The sequence below is a fragment of the Schistocerca nitens genome, chromosome 1 (assembly GCF_023898315.1).
Source record: "Schistocerca nitens isolate TAMUIC-IGC-003100 chromosome 1, iqSchNite1.1, whole genome shotgun sequence".
Taxonomy (NCBI): Eukaryota; Metazoa; Arthropoda; class Insecta; order Orthoptera; family Acrididae; genus Schistocerca; species Schistocerca nitens.
Window position 1 is genome coordinate 225,434,414 of NC_064614.1, and position 22,971 is coordinate 225,457,384.

The 22,971-nt window shown below is 40.2% G+C and overlaps 1 protein-coding gene across 1 annotated transcript in view; it reads left to right on the forward strand.

Annotated features, from left to right (window-relative positions):
* Nucleotides 1-22,971, forward strand: part of LOC126246203 (mitogen-activated protein kinase kinase kinase 15) — a 188,760-nt gene that overhangs the window by 133,328 nt on the left and 32,461 nt on the right. The window contains exons 19-20 of the mRNA XM_049948376.1: nt 4,361-4,646; nt 11,996-12,154. Of these exons, the coding sequence (XP_049804333.1) occupies nt 4,361-4,646; nt 11,996-12,154 (445 nt within the window). The remainder of the gene's footprint in view (nt 1-4,360; nt 4,647-11,995; nt 12,155-22,971) is intronic.

A 22,971-nucleotide genomic window follows, 5' to 3' on the forward strand; every position in this document is an offset into this window, starting at 1 on the left:
CTGACATCCATGTGTTTTAACACCTAAACGAATTACATCCATCTTCTGTTTGTCTCATTTTTTATCTACCATTCTCAGCTCGCTCTCTCTGCAACAATTGTATACTGTATCCATGAAATTTTCTTCTATGCTGGCTAATCAATTAGACTCATTTGCAAATGCTGCCCCTCCCATTCAGTGCAGTAGTTAGCACATTAGACTTGCATTTGGCCAGCCTGATATAGGTTTTCGGTGATTTCCATAAATAGCTTCAGATATATGCCGGTTCCTGGGAAAGGGCATGGCCAACTGCCTTCCCTGTCCTTCCCTAATGCGATGGGATCAATGACCTCGCTGGTTGGTCTCCTCCCCCACATCAACCAACCTCTCCCCCTCCTCCACACACACACACACACACACACACACACACACACACACACGTGGGTAGACAGCTGATCAGTTATCTTTCCTATGTAGAATCCAGCAGAATGATTGCAGCATAGCTTGTTTAGCTTGTTTATGTCTTGGCTGGGCCGGCCGGTGTGGCCGAGCGGTTCTAGGTGCTTCAGTCTGGAACTGCACGACCACTACGGTCGCAGGTTCGAATCCTGCCTCGGGCATGGATGTGTGTGATGTCCTTAGGTTAGTTAGGTTTAAGTAGTTCTAAGTTCTAGGGGACCGATGACCTCAGATGTTGAGTCCCATAGTGCTCAGAGCCATTTTTTTGTCTTGGCTGTAACTTGTTTATGTCTTGGCTGCACTCTCATGGAGCCATGAAGTTTATTTGTTAGGAAACACCTATGATTGAAGTGCAGGATGACTGGGTGGATGGGACAGCTCTTGCAGATGGTTCATCCATAGAGCAATGATTCGTGTGGTTCAGGATTGTGGTTTAGATTGTTGTGGGGATGGACAAAAATATTATGTCAGCCTGTTGGGTGAATAAATACCACTTTGATGAGGATAAGCTTTCGAGTAGATACCCCACATTTAGACATGTGATGAGAGGTATTTGAAGTCCTGACAATGGATGTGATTTAGTTTTCAAAGTCCAAGTGATGGTGGTCATTGGCTGGTTTTCTTTAGTGATGGATTTGTTGGTGTCACAGGAAGGAATGACATGGGAAATCAGTTTTCAGGACTAATTGGGAATGATATTGTCTGTCCATAAAGGTACCTAAGAAATTGATACCCTTTGCCCTCAGGTGGCTGTTACAACTTTCTCAGCACCATCTGAGGAAGTTATGTAAGCTATTTACATCTTGCTGCTGCTTGGGAGTTCCACTTACCACCAGATAACCCATCACTCTCATTCAACCAGCCACAAACCTGCTTTCACCCCATACATCCTAAACCGATCCCTGTAGATACCTCAGTATTGCTAATAACTTCACTTGTCAAGAAACAGCTTTCATTTGCTAATTCTCATCAGTGGAAATATTTCTTTGCCGTCCATGCCACTACTAGCTCAGACAACTCACTGAAAATTGTCTTAACCATTTCTGACCTCTCCCTACCCATTATCGCCCCTGACCATCCTTTCCATACAGCCAGACTCTGTTAACCTACCATGTTCATAAACCTGTGACAACAGAATGAGGGTCTCCATCAACTTGCTGACACTTCTGCTTATAGACTTTGCCACTATAATCCCATCTGGGCATTCAGCAACTCCTTAAAACATATAGGACCATCTCAAAATATGTCGTATAGACCCTTCTCAAAATATGTCACTTGTTTCATAAAATTTCAGATGTGCAGCCACATAAATTCAACTTCTTCTTCTAATATTGTGGCTGAATACCACCAGCCATCTTCAGAGTGAGCCAAGGTGACTGACACTCCAGCACTTTCTCTGTCCTTTTAAACCCAAGGACTGAACCACTGCGCATGCGGCCGCAGATACAAAAGGTGCCAGAGATGTTGATCGGCAGCAAAGAGGTATGACATAAGCATGGAATAAATCTATGGCTGTGCAGTCAATCCACATGGTGATATCGATGTATCACTGCGAGCTGCATTGCCGTGACGTTTGTGATTTAATTACAGAAATTGCTAGATTCCATGCTTTGTCCAAAGTGAAGCCGCTATCTCTAATAATTTATGTAATTAAATAACAAAGACTATGCAGCTTGCAGTGATACATCGATATCACCGTATGGATCTACTGCACAGCCATAGATTTATTCCATCCATACATATGCTTATGTCATACCTCTTTGCTGCCGATCAGCATCACTGACGCGTTGTGTATCTGTGGCCGCATGCTCAGTGGTTCGGTCCTCAAGTTTGAAAGGACGGAGCAGGTGCTGGAGTGTGTCACCTTGGCTCACTCTGAAGATGGCTAGATGGTATTCAGCTGAAATATTAGAAGAAGAAGTTGAATTTATGCGGATGCATGCCTGAAATTTTATGGAACAGTCTTTGTGCCGTGAAAATATGAAAAATGCACATATGTCACTTGTATCCATTTCCCTCCTTGTACCGGTAATCCAGTGTGCATCTATCTTTTATCTGCACCCTGAGTTCTACAAAGTTAAGTAGAGTCCCTGCTGATAGTTTCACTTTGGTAAGATATCTGCCTTTGGTGACAGGCAACCAATTGTCCATAGTCTACTTTCCTACATTCAAATCACTAATCACTTCATTTCCCAATACCACCAGATACTGCTTGTCACTGTGGATATTATGTTCCCATAAACAAACATCCCTCACATCCATGCTCTTACTACAGTGAAATACCACCATGTTGTCCTTGATACTAAACTGACAACCTTCTCCCTAATCCTTTTGAGCATTCACATTCTGACACACAGCTGTTTCTCCTCCATAGGCCAAATCTAAAAACAATTTTGTGCAAGTTATGGGTTCCAAAATGCCACCTGCCAATGCCATTCTGCATATGTGCAACATAGAGGAAAACCATATCCTTATCAAATGGAATAACCACCAATTATACTTCGATGTAGGCAGCTATCATATGTTAGATGTCAAAAAAATCGCTCTTAGACACCCTTGGTACACTTGGGTGCTGCATATTTTTTGGGAAACTGGAATTACACCAGATATGCTGATAACCTTTTCAGGACCCTTATAGAAGGATGTTGTCTTATCCAGCTAGTCCTGAGTTAAATTTCCATCATGGGTCCCAAAACCTGCACCTCACAGATTGTTTCACTGCAGGCTACTCAAATATAAGATCAGCTACATATGCCTAACCACCATCTCCTACTGCAAACCAGTCACAGGCATTTCATGTCTAATCACATGTGGGGTTACTTGTGAAAACAGCCACATCATTACCAGCTGCCCTGCAATTACTGTGCAACTTGAAAGGTCACTGCAGGCTGTGGATAACTAAACTCATTGATTTGCTGAGCGTGCTGCGTGCCACCACACAAATGACTTCAACAAGTGCTTCAATACCTGTGCTTTTTGGATACTTCCTCACAGTACCAGCTCCTCGGAACTACACAGTTTCTCCAGCACGTCGTCTCTTTCCCCCAAACCCCCTGGACTAAACTGCCTTTTTTCTCTTATCATCAGCTGCTCCCTTCCTACTCACTTGCCCCAGATTTACTTGTGAAAGTAGTGCGCGCGCGCGCCCGCACACACACACACACACACACACACACACACACTCACTCACTCACTCACTCACTCACTCTCTCTCTCTCTCTCTCTCTCTCTCTCTCTCTCTCTCCCCGCTCTCTTCCCCTCCATCCCCCCCTTCTCTCTCTCTCTCTCTCTCTCTCTCTCTCTCCCCGCTCTCTTCCCCTCCATCCCCCCCTTCTCTCTCTCTCTCTCTCTCTCTCTCCCCGCTCTCTTCCCCTCCATCCCCCCCTTCTCTCTCTCTCTCTCTCTCTCTCTCTCTCTCTCTCTCTCTCCCTGCCCCTTTCTCCCCTGTGCTCTTTCCCCTCCCCCTCCCCCTGCCCCTGTCCCCTACCCCTTTCTCCTGCTTCACCCACAACCCTACTCCTATCCCATCCTGTGCAACCTCTCATAAGCAGTTTTACTCTGTAACCACATGTGTGTGTGGGTATGTACGTGTTCACCTGTGGAATTTCATACTTTCATCTATTGTTGACATTGTTTTTAAAATGTTTAATATTCTCACACAATGAATGAGAAATTATAGACTGAAATTTTGATTCTACCAGAACAAAGAAATTGTAGTAGCAAAAACCAATTTACAGTAAGGACAAGTTCTATGTACAGATCTTTATTTATTTTTTTACTTATCCAAGCATATCATAGTAAGTTGAACTCTCTGAAGTATAATGGAATTCTTGAAGTGTGCATCCTATTTTAGTGTGAAAACTATTCAGATTGCTGTAAAAGCCAGATGACTACAGTAACGCTCTTTATTAATTGTTCACAGTCTCAGTACACCCACATATGAGACAGATCAAGAGAGTGGTGTAAATATGACACGACGAAGTTCATCAGGTGGCTTACTTTCCCCAGAAGTTGACATACCTACACCTAAAGGAGGTGGAGTTTTGGGATTGGGAGAGGCCTCAGAACAAGATGGATTTTATTTGTTGAAGAAAGATTCCCAGAGACGCATGACTCTGTCAAGAGTTATCAGCCAAGATGAGCAAAAGATCTGTGAGGTGTGGATGCAGAACATACAAAGGGAACTGTTAGCAACAGTTCTTTCCACAGTAAGTTTATATTTAACTACAAACTGTAATTGAAATTAGATATTACAAAGTCGTGTCTCATCCAATATGAACCTTCTGTTTGATTAAGGCTGTTGTTTAAGACTGAAATGTGAGCTCAGGTATCTTTCTTTGGGAGCAATATTACTAACGGAGTCACCTGAACACTCATCATGGTCCTTCTCAAATGCTTAAGTGTATGGATACATTTCTTCTATTTCCCCAAACTTTCCTGCATAATCTACTGCAGTAATTCTCTTAATATAAGAATTTTGCTAGGATGACCTAGCCACATCTTGTAGGATTGCTTTCACAATGAAACTTCATTCTGGAATAGTGTGTGTGCTGGTGTGTATATTCCAGGTGATGTAGAACTTTCTGCAGGTGTTTAGTTGCGTACTTTGGGAACATAGAGGACAGATTCTCGCAGATTGAAAATTCTGTAAGTTACGCTACCAATATCTGTAGCTGATGTACAGTGAATAAGATTTATTTTTAAATGTGAGTTGGGTTGTGAGGCATACACAGACAGTTCAGTTATTAGAGTACCCATCCTCAAAGAGCACAGATCCATTCAGTCTATGTTCAGTACACAAATTAAGCCTGTTAGAAAGTTAAAAAGAAATTCACTTACATCCCATTCCAGACATCAGTATCACATACTTTCTAAAGTGTCAACATCAAATATTCAGTGCTGAGGATGAAGATGTACAATACAAATAGAAAAAATTTAAAAGCATAATTCAGTATGTCCTAGGGAAGTCTGTTCTGAGCAGGGTCTAAAGGGATGGGAAAGATCCACCTTGTTAGAAAACTGCTACGTGAACCGAGAGCGCTTCATTGCAGATTCAGGAGAAATAAAAACTTAGCAGAGAAATGAAAGCTGGGAGGAATGATAGAAGTGTTCAATGACTTTGAAAGTAAGTTTTGTCACTCGATCTGACAATGTTTTCATTGTATATAAAATAGTAAGCAGATCAAAATCATCTGTTCAGTCACTTGGGGATCATACTCTCACCAGAACACAAGATGACAAAGAGAAGGTGAAAATATTGAATTCAGTCTTCCAAAGAACAGAAGACCATAATACACAGAAGATCATAACATGGTCCCTCCTTTCAATCACCATAAAAACTTCGAAATGGTAAATATTGGTATAACCATTCACAGAATAGAAAAACAACTACATTCAATTATTAGTGGCAAGACATCAGGATCAGATGAGATACCTATAAAATTCTACAGAGATTATGTGAAAGAACTTGTTCCCATACTAGCAGCTGTTTGTTGTAGGTTGCTGAGCAATAAAAGGTACCTAGCAACTGGAAAAAGTGCAGGTTATTCCCATTTTCAAGAGGGATCATAGGACAGATGCACATAATTATAGTTTTATATCACTGACATTAATCTTTTTCCCATAAAAATCAACATGGATTATGCAAACAGAGATCTTGCAAAACCCTTGCAAAAATCTTCAGAAGCAGTAGTGAAGGCTGCAGAGGCAGACATACAGAAACTGGGACAACTGCATCACTTCCAAAAGAGATTATTTTGAGAAGGACCATCAAAATTACCATGATGATTAAAGGTATGTTGGGGAAAAAAGGAAGAAAGAATTTATGGTTGTTCTTTGTTGAACATACCTCGTATTTCAGAGCTTTCTACTTTAGGCTTCACTCAACCCTTAGTTCGGAGTGTAATTTGATCTTGATAGCTTTCCTGGACAGCAGTAAATTCAGGAACTTTTTATGAATGCTTCAGCAATTTACTGGTATTTTGACATTCGAAATGGCTTTCCTTTGTATGTGATCTGATTTCACTCGCTGCGTATCGACTCATGAATGTTCATCAAAGAACCTCAGACTAATGGTTAGTGTAAAAGAGCCTCATGTGCACTCCACAATTCTCTGCTACCCAAATAGCTTCTGCCTCTGAATAGCACAATCATTACTTATCAAGGGAAGTCCTACAATTCTATACCCCATAATGCAGGTCGTGAAACCTCCAGCCAAGACCGTCACAGAATCGATGTAGCCTCTGGTTGAGACTCTCACTTGGTTCCAAACCAAAGGATTCCAATCAATTCTGGACATGATACTGCAGATTGTAACCTCTGCTTGCAACCCATGAGGTTTGGCACCCTGCCAGTCACACCTATGAGCTGAGGATGACCTCAGAACCCAAGGATAGGCATAATTGGTGATTCCACGAGCCAAAACTTGTAACGATTGCACTCTGCACCCTCAGTAGCCAAAGACAGGACCTCTTACACATCTTGGATGAGGCCCTCCAGCAGACATACCCAAGAGCACATTGGACTTCTTTCCAGCCCTGGACACTCTTTTCCTAAGAGGCTCGAAAATGCACTCAACATTGGAGCTCCCGATAAAATCACAAGACAAAGACTGCCAGTGATTACATATTTTACTTTGAGTAGTATTCTTGGTGCACTCATTCAAAGCTGTTTTGCTCCCTATCCGTTGTCAAACTAACTGTTCTTTCGGATGTGCAGCAGCTAGTAGTGGCTGCCTTGATTTGTAAATGTCAGCTATGCTGAATAGCCCATAGGTAATCACCCATGGTGCAATTCCTCTGCTGAAGAACCTTAAGCATAATAATTCTTAGTTTTCATCACCCATGGTGCAGTTCCTCTGCTGAAGAACCTTAAGCATAATAATTCTTAGTTTTCTTGTTTTTGTTATGTTGCATCTACATTTCACACTGTAGTAGCACAGTGGTTTTTATTGGTCATAAAAATGAAGTAAAGGTGATACAGTCATATTCACTGGAAAGTCAGTGTGAAACATCATGCACATTGGCTGTCACACTGTTCTTGTTTTGAGGTTGGAGAGCAGGAGAACTGAAAAGCTTGTAAGACGTAAAGGTAGAAAAAGACTGCACAGAAAGGAGGACCAGATGATATGCATCAGATACAACGAAGAAATTATATAAGAAAAATAGAATATTAGGGAAGATTGGTAGTACAATTGAATTTCGATTGCTGGCCAGGAGCTGTGAAAATTTTAAAAGTTGAATCCAAATATAAACAGATAATTGCTTCTGCTATTCAAGATGGGCTTTGTAGATGTTTCATTTATTTTTAATATTGAGCATTTGCTTACTTGTTTTTGTGTAATAATAGTTGCAGACCTGCAAAAATGTGCTATTCTGCATTTGCTAAACTCGCAAAAAGCATCCTTCTTTGGAAGATACATCTGTGAGTTGAGGTAGGCAAGCAGTTGGAGTAGTGCAGACCCTCAAGAGATATACTTTAGTCTTGTTCAACAACAGTTAATGTTTAGATATCTAAGTTGAGTGAAATATATATTCTATCAAACAATGGTAAACTGTGTTAATTTTTTTAATGCTTCAAAAATCACAAGAGGAGAAGGTATACTTGGAAAGGGTTTGGAGATATGGAAAGATTCCAGCTAGCTTACAGTGTGGTCAGACAGAGATTCTGAAATTAGATATTTGTGAAAAGAAGTGCGCTAGTGGAATACTGATGAATAATGAGATGTGCTTGAAGTTCTTTGAGACTGCAGATACTATGGTAGTGAATACCACAGCAGGCAGTTCAGTTGTACAGGAATGGATGTTTATAAGAACAACAACATGAACCACGGACCTTGGCGTTGGTGGGGAGGCTTGCATGCCTCAACAATACAGATAGCCGTATCGTAGGTGCAACCACAACGGAGGGGTATCTGTTGAGAGGCCAGAAAAACATGTGGCTCCTGAAGAGGGGCAGCAGCCTTTTCAGTAGTTGCAGGGGCAACAGTCTGGATGATTGACTGATCTGGCCTTGTAACATTAACCAAAATAGCCTTCCTGTTCTGGTACTGCGAAAGGCCGAAAGCAAGGGGAAACTACAGCTGTAATTTTTACTGAGGGCATTCAGCTTTACTGTATGATTAAATGATGATGGCGTCCTCTTGGGTAAAATATTCCGGATGTAAAATAGTCCCCCATTCGGATCTCCGGGCGGGGACTACTCAGGAGGACGTTGTTATCAGGAGACAGAAAACTGGCGTTCTACGGATCGGAGCGTGGAATGTCAGATCCCTTAATCGGGCAGGTAGGTTAGAAAATTTAAAAAGGGAATGGATATGTTAAAGTTAGATATAGTGGGAATTAGTGAAGTTCAGTGGCAGGAGGAACAAGACTTTTGGTCAGGTGAATACAGGGTTACAAATACAAAATCAAATAGGGGTAAAGCAGGAGTAGGTTTAATACTGAATAAAAAAATAGGAGTGCGGGTAAGCTACTACAAACAGCATAGTGTACATATTATTGTGGCCAAGATAGACATGAAGCCCACGCCTACTACAGTAGTACAAGTTTATATGCCAACTAGCTCTGCAGATGATGAAGAAATTGATGAAATGTATGATGAGATAAAAGAAATTATTCAGGTAGTGAAGGGAGACGAGAATTTAATAGTCATGGGTGACTGGAATTCGAGAGTAGGAAAAGGGAGAGAAGGAAACATATTAGGTGAATATGGATTGGGGCTAAGAAATGGAAGAGGAAGCCGCCTGGTAGAATTTTGTGCAGAGCATAACTTAATCATAACTAACACATGGTTTAACAATCATGAAAAGAGGTTGTATACATGGGAGAACCCTGGAGATACTAAAAGGTATCAGACAGATTATATAATGGTAAGACAGAGATTTAGGAACCAGGTTTTAAATTGTAAGACATTTCCAGGGGCAGATGTGGAGTCTGACCACAATCTATTGGTTATGAACTGTAGATTAAAATTGAAGAAACTGTAAAAAGGTGGGAATTTAAGGAGATGGGACCTGGATAAACTGAAAGAACCAGAGGTTGTACAGAGTTTCAGGGAGAGCATAAGGGAGCAATTGATGGGAATGGGGGAAAGAAATACAGTAGAAGAAGAATGGGTAACTTTGAGGGATGAAATAGTGAAGGCAGCAGATGTTCAAATAGGTAAAAACACGAGGGCTAGTAGAAACCCTTGGGTAACAGAAGAGATATTGAATTTAATTGATGAAAGGAGAAAATATAAAAATGCAGTAAATGAAGCATTCAAAAGGGAATACAAACGTCTCAAAAATGATATCGACAGGAAGTGCAAAATGGCTAAGCAGGGATGGCTAGAGGACAAATGTAAGGATGTAGAGGCTTGTCTCACTAGGGGTAAGATAGATACTGCCTACAGGAAAATTAAAGAGACCTTTGGAGAGAAGAGAACCACTTGCATGAATATCAAGAGCTCAGATGGAAACACAGTTCTAAGCAAAGAGGGGAAAGCAGAAGGGTGGAAGGAATATATAGAGGGTTTATACAAGGGTGATGTATTTGAGGACAATATTATGGAAATGCAAGAGGATGTAGATGAAGATGAAATGGGAGATACGATACTGCGTGAAGAGTTTGACAGAGCACTGAAAGACCTGAGTCGAAACAAGGCCCCGGGAATAGACAACATTCCATCAGAACTACTGACGGCCTTGGGAGAGCCATTCCTACCAAACTCTACCATCTGGTGAGCAAGATGTTTGAGACAGGCGAAATACCCTCATACTTCAAGAAGAATATAATAATTCCAATCCCAAAGAAAGCAGGTGTTGACAGATGTGAAAATTACTGAACTATCAGTTTAATAAGTCACAGCTGCAAAATACTAACACGAATTCTTTACAGACGAATGGAAAAACTGGTAGAAGCCGACCTCGGCGAAGATCAGTTTGGATTCCGCAGAAATGTTGGAACACGTGAGGCAATACTGACCCTACGACTTAGGAAAGGCAAACCTACATTTCTAACATTTGTAGACTTAGAGAAAGCTTTTGACAATGTTGACTGGAATACTCTCCTTCAAATTCTAAAGGTGGCAGGGGTAAAATACAGGGAGCGGAAGGCTATTTACAATTTGTATAGAAAGCAGATGGCAGTTATAAGAGTCGAGGGGCATGAAAGGGAAGCAGTGGTTGGGAAGGGAGTGAGACAGGGTTGTAGCCTGTCCCCGATGTTATACAATCTGTATATTGAGCAAGCAGTAAAGGAAACAAAAGAAAAATTCAGAGTAGGTATTAAAGTCCATGGAGAAGAAATAAAAACGTTGAGGCTCGCCGATGACATTGTAATTCTGTCAGAGACAGCAAAGGACTTGGAAGAGCAGTTGAACAGAATGGATAGTGGCTTGAAAGGAGGATGTAAGATGAACATCAACAAAAGCAAAACGAGGATAATGGAATGTAGTCGAATTAAGTCGAGTGATGCTGAAGGAATTAGATTAGGAAATGAGACACTTAAAGTAGTAAAGGAGTTTTGCTATTTGAGGAGCAAAATAACTCTGAAGAAGAGAAATTTGTTAACATCGAGTATAGATTTAAGTGTCAGGAAATCGTTTCTGAAAGTATTTGTATGGAGTGGAGCCATGTATGGAAGTGAAACATGGACGATAAATAGTTTGGACAAGAAGACAATAGAAGCTTTCGAAATGTGGTGCTACAGAAGAATGCTGAAGATTAGATGGGGAGATCACATAACTAATGAGGAGGTATTGAATAGAGTTGGGGAGAAGAGGAGTATGTGGCACAACTTAACAAGAAGAAGGGACCGGTTAGTAGGACATGTTCTGAGGCATCAAGGGATCACAAATTTAGCATTGGAGGGCAGCGTGGGGGGTAAAAATCGTAGAGGGAGACCAAGAGATGAATACACTAAGCAGATTCAGAAGGATGTAGGTTGCAGTAAGTACTGGGAGATGAAGAAGCTTGCACAGGATAGAGTAGCATGGAGAGCTGCATCAAACCAGTCTCAGTACTGAAGACAACAACAACAACAACAACAACAACAGGTAAACTGATAAGAGAAAGAATGAGTAGATTCTCTGCAGAACTGGCAAGGAAAGGAACATGTGGGAAATACTGACAAAAGGAAGGGACAGGATGATAGAACACATGGTAAGACATAAGCGAATAACTACCATGATACTAGAGGGAGCTGTAGACGGTAAGAGCTATAGGGAAAGACAGATATTGGAATACTTTCAGCAAATAATTGAGGATGTAGGGTGCACCTGCTACTCTGAGATGAAAAGGTTGCACAAGAGGAATTCATGGTGGGCTGTGCCAAAATAGTGTAGGTTGTACAAAAGAAAAATATAGTAACATACAGTCAAATGGCAGCTTATTCTCTTTCTTTTATGTTTTTTTAGTTTTTTAAAAACTGTATCCTAAATTTTTAGTGTTTGTTTTTGTCTTCGATTAATGTAAATGGCATATGAAAATCTAATGTAGTCTCCATTTAGTTCAGTGTGATGTAATTAAGTATTTTTTTAAATTATATTGTTATTATTTAGTCATTTTCTCTTGTAGACACATCTGGTGGCAATGATTCGCAGCCTGAGAAACTATATATCAGATCAAAACAAAGAATCACTTGAAAACGCAATACATACATTGAAAGAAGAGCTGGATTTTGATGCAGATGCTATTAACCAGCTGCATTTCTCATTGTACCTCATCCAAGATGCTGTAAGTAAAAGTGTATATAAGCTACCAACAAAGACTGCTATGAACACACACACACACACACACACACACACACACACACGTTTTATCTGTGGTGGGTACTGGATGAATAGGAAGGGGTGTACAGGACAAGACAGGATTAGGAAAGATCATGCTAGGGTGTAGGATGCAAGCAGGTAGGAATGTGTTAGAGGACTGCTAGGAAAAAAATTAAAAGTAGGAAAAGGAAGGGTAAATAAGGTAGTTGATTGATACATACTGGGAAAGAGAAATGGGAAATTTCCATTGTGTGAGTAAAGGTGGAATGAGAAGCTTGAGGAGATTTAGAGCAAAGGGTTTGTAGGAACAGAGGTAATGTAGCAGGGAGAATTCTCGCTGTTTTAATCCATTGATGAATTTCGTAGTCCAACTGATGGATTTACATGTTATTAACCATGTCACATGAGTGCTATGTAATATCTTACTTCATGATGCCTACAGTCCAGTTATCCAACCTGTGTAAGTACATCTGTTTTAATTTTGACGATTCTTGACTGCAATAGCCTAGTAATTAACTTGTGCATTTTATTTGCACACATTTAAAGATCTGTGGTTAGCTTTTCAATTAAAGTGTATATAATTTTTTCTACTTCTTCTACATCCTTCTTGAGAACCGATTTGCTTAGAATCTGTAAAAGTGATGTTAACCTATCTTTTTTTGTATTCATGTATTCTCTTTTTATTTATCTCTGTCTTTTATTTTTTAACATGTTTCGAGCAGCTCTTTTTTGTGTGTCAGAAGACCGAACAGTGTAATGAATCTGATCCAATCTGTGTACTTTGGTGTACAGCTCTAACCTTAGTGTCTCAGTCTTCCGAATAATAAACACTGCTCAGTACAATAATGTTATAGCTTCATCAATTACCAGGACAAGAGAGAGTAGGATATTGAGAATTGGGGGAGCAGGTAATAGCCTGGCCAAGAATAGAGAATACAGTATCAAGTGCAGCCTGAAAAAGCTAGGTGTAGCAACATAACACACAAGTGTGTGCTTGTTGAGGTTCTGCAGTAGGATGATCGACCCTCCATGAACAAAGCCATAAGGTGAGTTACGCAGGAACTGAGCAAGATGCTGCTGAGTTTGGGTGGAACTCATGTATTGCTCCTGTGCTGGTTGCTGCTATTGGAAGCTGGGGACACACAAGACTTGGGATACACCATAATAGGAAGAGAAAGAATAGATTAGCTGGAAGTTTAAGGGGACGGAGTAGAATTCCTGTGATTACAGATGTGATAAGCCCCACACACACACACACACAAACTTGCATGAATAACTGTACAATTAGGCATCTTACAATTATGCATCAAAATGTTAGAAAACTATAAAATGAAGTTGATGAACTTCTTCTCTGCTTACAAAGTCTAGAATGTGGAAAGGAAGTGGCTGTATTATGTTGGAGGACCTTGTAAACATAGAAATCTGCATGTTAAACTTAGGAGAGCATAAATTAGCAGCTTATTCCTGTAGGGAAAATATGGAGACAGGTGGAGTTATCTTATATGTAAAAAATAAAATAAAATTAAAATCTGTTGACATTACTAGTTTCTGCTTAGATCAACTACTGGAAGCCTGTGTTTGTGAACTGCTACTACTGGAAAAGTAACTTTTAATTGTCATAATATATCGACCTCCTCAGGGGAACTTCTACTCTCTCTCTTAAAGAAAAATCTTTATTGTGTCACCTAGTAGGCAAAAGAAAGCAGATGATAGTCTGTGAAGATTTTAATATCAATTTTCTGAAAGAGTCAGGTAAAAATAACAATTTATAATATTACTTAACACTTAACACATGTGTTCTGTTGCTTATTTTCCCACCAAAATTGTACAAGAAAGTAGAACATGAACTGACAACATTTTTATAGATGGTAACTTGATCATTGATATAAATATTTATCCAGTAGTGATTGGCTCTTCTGACCATGAAAACAATTTACTTGCTTACAGTGAAGTGGTATTATGGAAGACAGAGTAATTAATGAACAGGCAACAAAGTTTCAAGGCTTCCTTACAGGAATCAGAGCTGATCATTTGCAGCATAGTTCACAGGACCGATTGCAAAGCTGAGCCAAGTGAAGTGTCTGGATCAGAGCTCAGATGGTTCTGAGACCATATAGCCTGCAGATTCCTTGACTTGCACCATAGGGTGGTTGGTTTTCAGGTTCCGCTGAATAGGTCAGAAGTCCACTACACGCAAGAGGTGGCTACATGGGTAGCAGGGGCTGTGTGGCGTGGACTGGTTGGTTTTTTAGGTTTGAGGGTCTCAGAAAAACACAAAAAGGGCATCAGTCACAAACGATTCAGGCTGAACACAGGAAGAACGTAGATACAGGAACCATCAGCATAACAGTTGTAAATTGTTGTAGCTGTGTTGGGAAAGTAGCAGAGCTCAAAGTGCTAGTAGAAAGCACTGATGCTCAAATTGTTATAGGCACTGAAATCTGTCTAAAGCCGGAGATAAGTACAGCCAAAATTTTTTTGAAGAACCTAATGGTGTTCCGTAAGGTTGGTTAGGCTAAACACAGTTGGTGGTGGATGTTTGTTGCTGTTAGAAGTAGTTTATCTTGCCGGTAAAACTGAAGTAGATAGTTCCTGTGAGTTAGTATGGGTAGAGGTCATTCTTGGCAACTGGAATAAAATAATAATTGGATACTTTTACTGACCTCCCATTTCAGATGGTACAAATGTTAAAAGGTTCAAAGAAAATTTGAGTTTGAAAACAAACACATACCTGACTCATACTGTTGTAATTGGTGGTGACTTTAATTTACCTTTGATATTTTGGCGAAAATACACGTATAATTCCTGAGGTATGCATAAAACATCATCCAAAATTGTGCTAAACGCATTCTCTGAAAATTACTTCAAGCAGCTAGTTCATGAGCCCATGCGAATAGTAAACGGTTGTGAAAACACACTTGACCTCTTAGCAATAAATAATCCTGAGCTAATAACGAGCATCAAAACAGATACAGGGATTAGTGAACACAGGGTTGTCATAGGGAGATTGAATATTGTTATCCCCAAATCCTCCAAAATTGAAAATATACCTATTCAAAAAATCAGATAAAAATTCACTTGATGCCTTCCCGAGAGACAATCTCCACTCCTTCCAAATTAACAATGTAAGTGTGGACCAGATGTGGCTTGAATTCAAAGAAAAGGTATCAGCAGAAATTGAGAGATTTACACCAAATAAATTAACAAATGACGGAGCTGATCCTCCTAGGTACACAAAACAGGTCAGAACACTTTCACAGAAACAACGAAAAAAACATGCCAAATTTAAACAGACATAAAATCTCCAAGATTGGCGATCTTTTACAGAAGTTCAAAATTTAGCATGGAATTAAGTCCGAGATGCTTATAATAGTTTCCACAACGAAACTTTGTCTCAAAACATGGCAGAAAATCCAAAGAGATTCTGGTCATCTGTGAAAAGTGGTAACACAAAATGCCTTCTCTGCATGATAGCAATGAAGATACTATCGAAGCCAAAGCAGAGTTACTAAACACAGCCTTCCGAAATTCCTTCACCAAAGAAGCCAAAGTAAATATTCCAGAACCTGAACCAAGAACAGCTGCCAACATTAGTAATGTAGAAGTAGATATCCTCAGACTAGTGAAGCAACTTAAATCACTTAACAGAAGCAAGTCTTCCAGTCCAGATTGCATACCAGTTAGTTTTCTTTCGGAGTATGCTGACACATTAACTCCATACTTAACAATCATATACAACCGTTCACTCGACGAAAGATCCGTATCCAAAGACTGGAAAGTTGCACAGATCGCACCACTATTCAAGAAAGATGGTAGTAGTAGTAGTAGTAGTAGTAGTAGTCCACTAAATCACAGGCCCATTTCATTAATGTCAATATGCAGAAGGATTTTGGAGCATATATTGTGTTCGAAGATTGTGAATCACCTCAAAGAAAGTGGTCTATTGACACACAGTCAACATGGTCTTAGAAAACGTTGTTCTTGCGAAACACAAATAGCTCTTAACTCGCACGAAGTGTTGAGTGCTGTTGACAAGGGATTTCAAATTGATTCCATTCCAAATTGATTCCCCCCCCCCCCCCCCATGAACCATGGACCTTGCCGTTGGTGGGGAGGCTTGCGTGCCTCAGCGATACAGATAGCCGTACTGTAGGTACAACCACAACGGAGGGGTATCTGTTGAGAGGCCAGACAAACGTGTGGTTCCTGAAGAGGGGCAGCAGCCTTTTCAGTAGTTGCAAGGGCAACAGTCTGGATGATTGACTGATCTGGCCTTGTAACAATAACCAAAACGGCCTTGCTGTGCTGGTACTGCGAACGGCTGAAAGCAAGGGGAAACTACGGCCGTAATTTTTCCCGAGGGCATGCAGCTTTACTGTATGATTAAATGATGATGGCGTCCTCTTGGGTAAAATATTCCGGAGGTAAAATAGTCCCCCATTCGGATCTCCGGGCGGGGACTACTCAAGAGGATGTCGTTATCAGGAGAAAGAAAACTGGCGTTCTACGGATCGGAGCGTGGAATGTCAGGTCCCTTAATCGGGCAGGTAGGTTAGAAAATTTGAAAAGGGAAATGGATAGGTTAAAGTTAGATATAGTGGGAATTAGTGAAGTTCGGTGGCGGGAGGAACAAGACTTCTGGTCAGGTGACTACAGGGTTATAAACACAAAGTCAAATAGGGGTAATGCAGGAGTAGGTTTAATAATGAATAGGAAAATAGCAACGCGGGTAAGCTACTACAAACAGCTTAGTGAACGCATTATTGTGACCAAGATAGATACGAAGCCCACACCTACTACAGTAGTACAAGTTTATATGCCAACTAGCTCTGCAGATGACGAAGAAATTGAAGAAATGTATGATGAATTAAAAGAAATTATTCAGATAGTGAAGGGAGACGAAAATTTAATAGTCATGGGTGACTGGAATTCGAGTGTAGGAAAAGGGAGAGAAGGAAACGTAGTAGGTGAATATGGATTGGGGCTAAGAAATGAAAGAGGAAGCCGCCTGGTAGAATTTTGCACAGAGCACAACTTAATCATAGCTAACACTTGGTTTAAGAATCATGATAGAAGGTTGTATACATGGAAGAACCCTGGAGATACTAAAAGGTATCAGATAGATTATATAATGGTAAGACAGGGATTTAGGAACCAGGTTTTAAATTGTAAGACATTTCCAGGGGCAGATGTGGACTCTGACCACAATCTATTGGTTATGACCTGTAGATTAAAACTGAAGAAACTGCAAAAAGGTGGGAATTTAAGGAGATGGGACCTGGATAAACTGAAAGAACCAGAGGTTGTACAGAGTTTCAGGGAGAGCATAAGGGAACAATTGACAGGAATGGGGGAAAGAAATACAGTAGAAGAAGAATGGGTAGCTTTGAGGGATGAAGTAGTGAAGGCAGCAGAGGATAAAGTAGGTAAAAAGTCGGGGGCTAGTAGAAATCCTTGGGTAACAGAAGAAATATTGAGTTTAATTGATGAAAGGAGAAAATATAAAAATGCAGTAAATGAAGCAGGCAAAAAGGAATACAAACGTCTCAAAAATGAGATTGACAGGAAGTGCAAAATGGCTAAGCAGGGATGGCTAGAGGACAAATGTAAGGATGTAGAGGCTTATCTCACTAGGGGTAAGATAGATACTGCCTACAGGAAAATTAAAGAGACCTTTGGAGATAAGAGAACCACTTCTATGAACATCAAGAGCTCAGATGGAAACCCAGTTCTAAGCAAAGAAGGGAAAGCAGAAAGGTGGAAGGAGTATATAGAGGGTCTATACAAGGGCGATGTACTTGAGGACAATATTATGGAAATAGAAGAGGATGTAGATGAAGATCAAATGGGAGATACTATACTGCGTGAAGAGTTTGACAGAGCACTGAAAGACCTGAGTCGAAACAAGGCCCCCGGAGTAGACAACATTCCATTGGAACTACTGACGGCCTTGGGAGAGCCAGTCCTGACAAAACTCTACCATCTGGTGAGCAAGATGTATGAAACAGGCGAAATACCCTCAGACTTCAAGAAGAATATAATAATTCCAATCCCAAAGAAAGCAGGTGTTGACAGATGTGAGAATTACCGAACAATCAGTTTAATAAGCCACAGCTGCAAAATACTAACACGAATTCTTTACAGACGAATGGAAAAACTGGTAGAAGCTGACCTCGGGGAAGATCAGTTTGGATTCCGTAGAAATACTGGAACACGTGAGGCAATACTGACCTTACGACTTATCTTAGAAGAAAGATTAAGGAAAGGCAAACCTACGTTTCTAGCATTTGTAGACTTAGAGAAAGCTTTTGACAATGTTGACTGGAATACTCTCTTTCAAATTCTAAAGGTGGCAGGGGTAAAATACAGGGAGCGAAAGGCTATTTACAATTTGTACAGAAACCAGATGGCAGTTATAAGAGTCGAGGGACACGAAAGGGAAGCAGTGGTTGGGAAGGGAGTAAGACAGGGTTGTAGCCTCTCCCCGATGTTATTCAATCTGTATATTGAGCAAGCAGTGAAGGAAACAAAAGAAAAATTCGGAGTAGGTATTAAAATCCATGGAGAAGAAATAAAAACTTTGAGGTTCGCCGATGACATTGTAATTCTGTCAGAGACAACAAAGGACTTGGAAGAGCAGTTGAACGGAATGGATGGTGTCTTGAAGGGAGGATATAAGATGAACATCAACAAAAGCAAAACGAGGATAATGGAATGTAGTCGAAGTAAGTCGGGTGATGTTGAGGGTATTAGATTAGGAAATGAGACACTTAAAGTAGTAAAGGAGTTTTGCTATTTGGGGAGCAAAATAACCGATGATGGTCGAAGTAGAGAGGATATAAAATGTAGACTGGCAATGGCAAGGAAAGCGTTTCTGAAGAAGAGAAATTTGTTAACATCGAGTATAGATTTAAGTGTCAGGAAGTCTTTTCTGAAAGTATTTGTATGGAGTGTAGCCATGTATGGAAGTGAAACATGGACGATAAATAGTTTGGACAAGAAGAGAATAGAAGCTTTCGAAATGTGGTGCTACAGAAGAATGCTGAAGATTAGATGGGTAGATCACATAACTAATGAGGAGGTACTGAATCGGATTGGGGAGAAGAGGAGTTTGTGGCACAACTTGACCAGAAGAAGGGATCGGTTGGTGGGACATATTTTGAGGCATCAAGGGATCACCAATTTAGTATTGGAGGGCAGCGTGGAGGGTAAAAATCGTAGGGGGAGACCAAGAGATGCATACACTAAGCAGATTCAGAAGGATGTAGGTTGCAGTAGGTACTGGGAGATGAAGAAGCTTGCACAGGATAGAGTAGCATGGAGAGCTGCATCAAACCAGTCTCAGGACTGAAGACCACAACAACATCCATATTCCTGGATTTCCAGATGGCTTTTGACACTGTACCACACAAGCAGCTTATATTGAAATTGTGTGCTCATGAAATATCGTCTCAGTTCATGTTCTATCTGAGAGGTCACAGTTCATAGCAATTGACAGAAAGTCATGAACAGATGTGATTTCTGGCATCCCCCAAAGTAGAGTTATAGGCCCTTTGATGTTCCTTATCTATATAAAAGATTTGGGAGACAATCTGAGAAACCGTCTTAGGTAGTTTGCTATTGACTAGTAGTCATCTGAAGATCAAAACAAATTACAAAATGATTTAGAAAAGATACCTGTATGGAGCAAAAATTGGCAATTGACTGTAAATAATGAAAAGTTTTGAGGCCAACGATATGAGTACCAAAAGGAATCTGTTAATCTTCGATTACATGATAAATCAGTCAAATCTAAAGGCCATAGATTCAACTAAATATGTAGGAATTACAATTAAGAACAACTTAAAGGAAAGAACACATAGAAATTGTTGTTGGGAAAGCTAACCAAAGACTGTGTTTTATTGGCATGACACTTAGAAAATGTAACACAATTACTAAGGAGACTGCCTACACAATGCTTGTCCACCCTCTTTTAGAATACTGCTGCACAGTGTGGGATCCATTCCAGATAGGATTGATGGAGTACATCGAAAAAGTTCAAATTTTGATCACGACCTTTCTCCTCTGAATGTGAAAATATTTTTTTGTTGCTGACGTACATAGGGAGAAACGATCACCATAATAAAATAAGGGAAATCTGAGCTCGTACAGAAAGATGCAAGTGTTCGTTCTTTCCGCGTGCTATCCGAGATTGGAATAATAGAGAATTGTGAAAGTGGTTCAATGAACCCTCTGCCAAGCACTTAAACATGATTTACAGAGTATCTATGTAGATGTAGATGGAAGCTGACTAAAGCAATCTGTGACAGATGTCAATTCCAAATGTAATGTATTTACAGATGATTTTCTATCAATCTTTAATATCTGTTTGCTTAAGAAAATAATAGAGTATGATACTTATAGGAGAAAAATCTGTATTATAAAAGGAATTAAATTATCACCTGCAAGGAGAAGGAAATTAGAGAAATGGTTCTTGGGCGAGACATCAGATGTTGTTATGAAATGCCAATAATATTTCATCAATGCAGTTGACAGACATCCTCAGGCCTGTCATACACACTGAGCTATGACTGAACCCTCCTATTTATGCAGTCTAAGTTGGAAATGTGCAGGCATGAAGGTGCCAAATTTGGTGGCTGAAAGCAAAGATTTGCTGACCAGTAGTGGGAAGAACAGCTGTGCCACCTGTTGCACGATGAACCCAAGATATTGGTGCATGCACAAAGGCTGGTGCAATGCAGTGCTGCTGCAGCACCTTTTGTTAGAAGTTGTATGCCAAAATAGGTGTCTGTACTGGTGTGTGACCATCCTCACTGCTGTCATCCACATATTTAAGTCTTCACTGAAGTGTCGTCTCTTGCATGACCAATAGTGTGCATTAGTGGCTGCATTCACTTTAATATTGCCATTGCTGGATCCCATGCAGTGCTAAGTTGGAAAATTGTGCCTCTGTTCGAATGATTAGTTGAAATTGCTTGAAATGGTTAGGACAAACAGAGAAGTAGGACTGATTCCATATTACAAGGAATACTGTCTTCTCTTATGGGAAGTGATTAAAAATTCAAAACATCTCTGTATAATGTTTGAAATGAATATTTCAGATAGTAAAATCAAATCTATGTGGATGATATTTAATAGAGAAACTGGGAAATCCATTAAGGAATGTGAGGACTTTGTTGTTAAATAGAAAACCATCAAATAATTAAACGGCAGCAGTCAGGTAGCCATTGTATTTAAAAATCACTTCCTTGAAGTAGCTCAGAAGATTCACATTGACAGTTCAAACAATGAAGCGAAAGAGTATATGCAAGAAGCAATGCTTCATGTGAGAGGGAGGGAGATCCCAGAAATAACTGTAATTGATAGTTACGCATTGTGCAACTAGGAGATGTTAGTTTGGGATCTCCCACATCACTAAGTAAGGTGGCGTAGTTGGACTTAAGTTTCTTTGTTTGTGATGCTCTATTGTTTTTGTTCCTATTTGAACCCTTTGGCAATTAATGACATGATTAACAAGAAGGAGCAAAGAGTCTGTGTGAAATTTTGTTTTCTTTTGGCGAAAACTCCAGCGGAGACTATTGGGTTGCTTTGGCAAGTCGATAATGATGATGCTTTGTGGAAATAATAAGTGTTAGAGTGGTTTTCTTGTTTCAAATCTGGCATGTGTCAACTGAAGACATGCCATGCCCCCTGCAGAATTTGTTCTTCAGCTGCTCACAGATGACCAAAGAGAAAACCACATGAATGTTTGCTGCGACTTGAAATTCAGAGCACTCCAAATTTTCATGAAGGAATTATGACTAGGGATGACAGTAGGTGCTATGGGTATGATCCAGAGTTAAAGCAAGTGTTGAGCCAATGGAAAACTCGGACGTCACAATGACCCAAGAAAGCACGCCAAATGCGATCCAAAGTGAAAACAATGGTGATTTTTTATTTTGATGTCAACAGCATTGTCCACAAGCAGGACAAACAGTGAATCAACATTTTTATCTGGATGTGTTACAAAGATTACAAGAGAGTGTCCAACGAAATCTGCCAGAACTGTGGAGAAATAGGAACTGGTTGCTCCACTACGACAATGCTCCGGAGCACACAGCTCTGACGATCTGACAGTTCATGAAGCTTGTACCTCCTCCACTCTTCTCACCTTGTCTGTCTCTGTATGACCACCTCGTCTTTTTTGAAAATTTGAAAAGGAAAGTGATTCAGTGACATGGATGGTATAAAAGAAAACACAGTAACAGCTTTGAACAGAGTTCCAGAACTGTTTTAAGCATGTGGCAAAAGTGTTGGGATGAAATAAAACTGGCCTGAAAAATATATACATTGAGGAAGATGCAGGATTGACCCTTGTTGATGACACCATGGAAGAAGCTGGAAATAGCTAACATTGGTGTTGATGCAGCACTTGCTCGAATTATCAAAATGTAGCATAGTAGTCCTGCCTGAGGGACAGCAGCAGTAACATTTCCAAAGTTCTGCTTTAGCTCTTTGAGTGTGTGAGGGTTTGCATGAGTACACTTGATCCTTCAATTTGCCCCACAGGTAAAAATCATAGGGAAAGAGATCAGGTCATTGAGGTGCCTAGGAGATTACACTGCCTCTACTGATAATTTACCCCTCATTGAACACATTATGTATTCATGACAGGGTTATCAAGGTAATGTGTACTGTTGCTCTGTCTTGCTGAAAATATCTATAAAGTCATTCATTTTCTGTGAGTTGTTCCATATATGGAAAAACAATTTCTTTACCTACTTGTTAGCATTAACAGTTTGC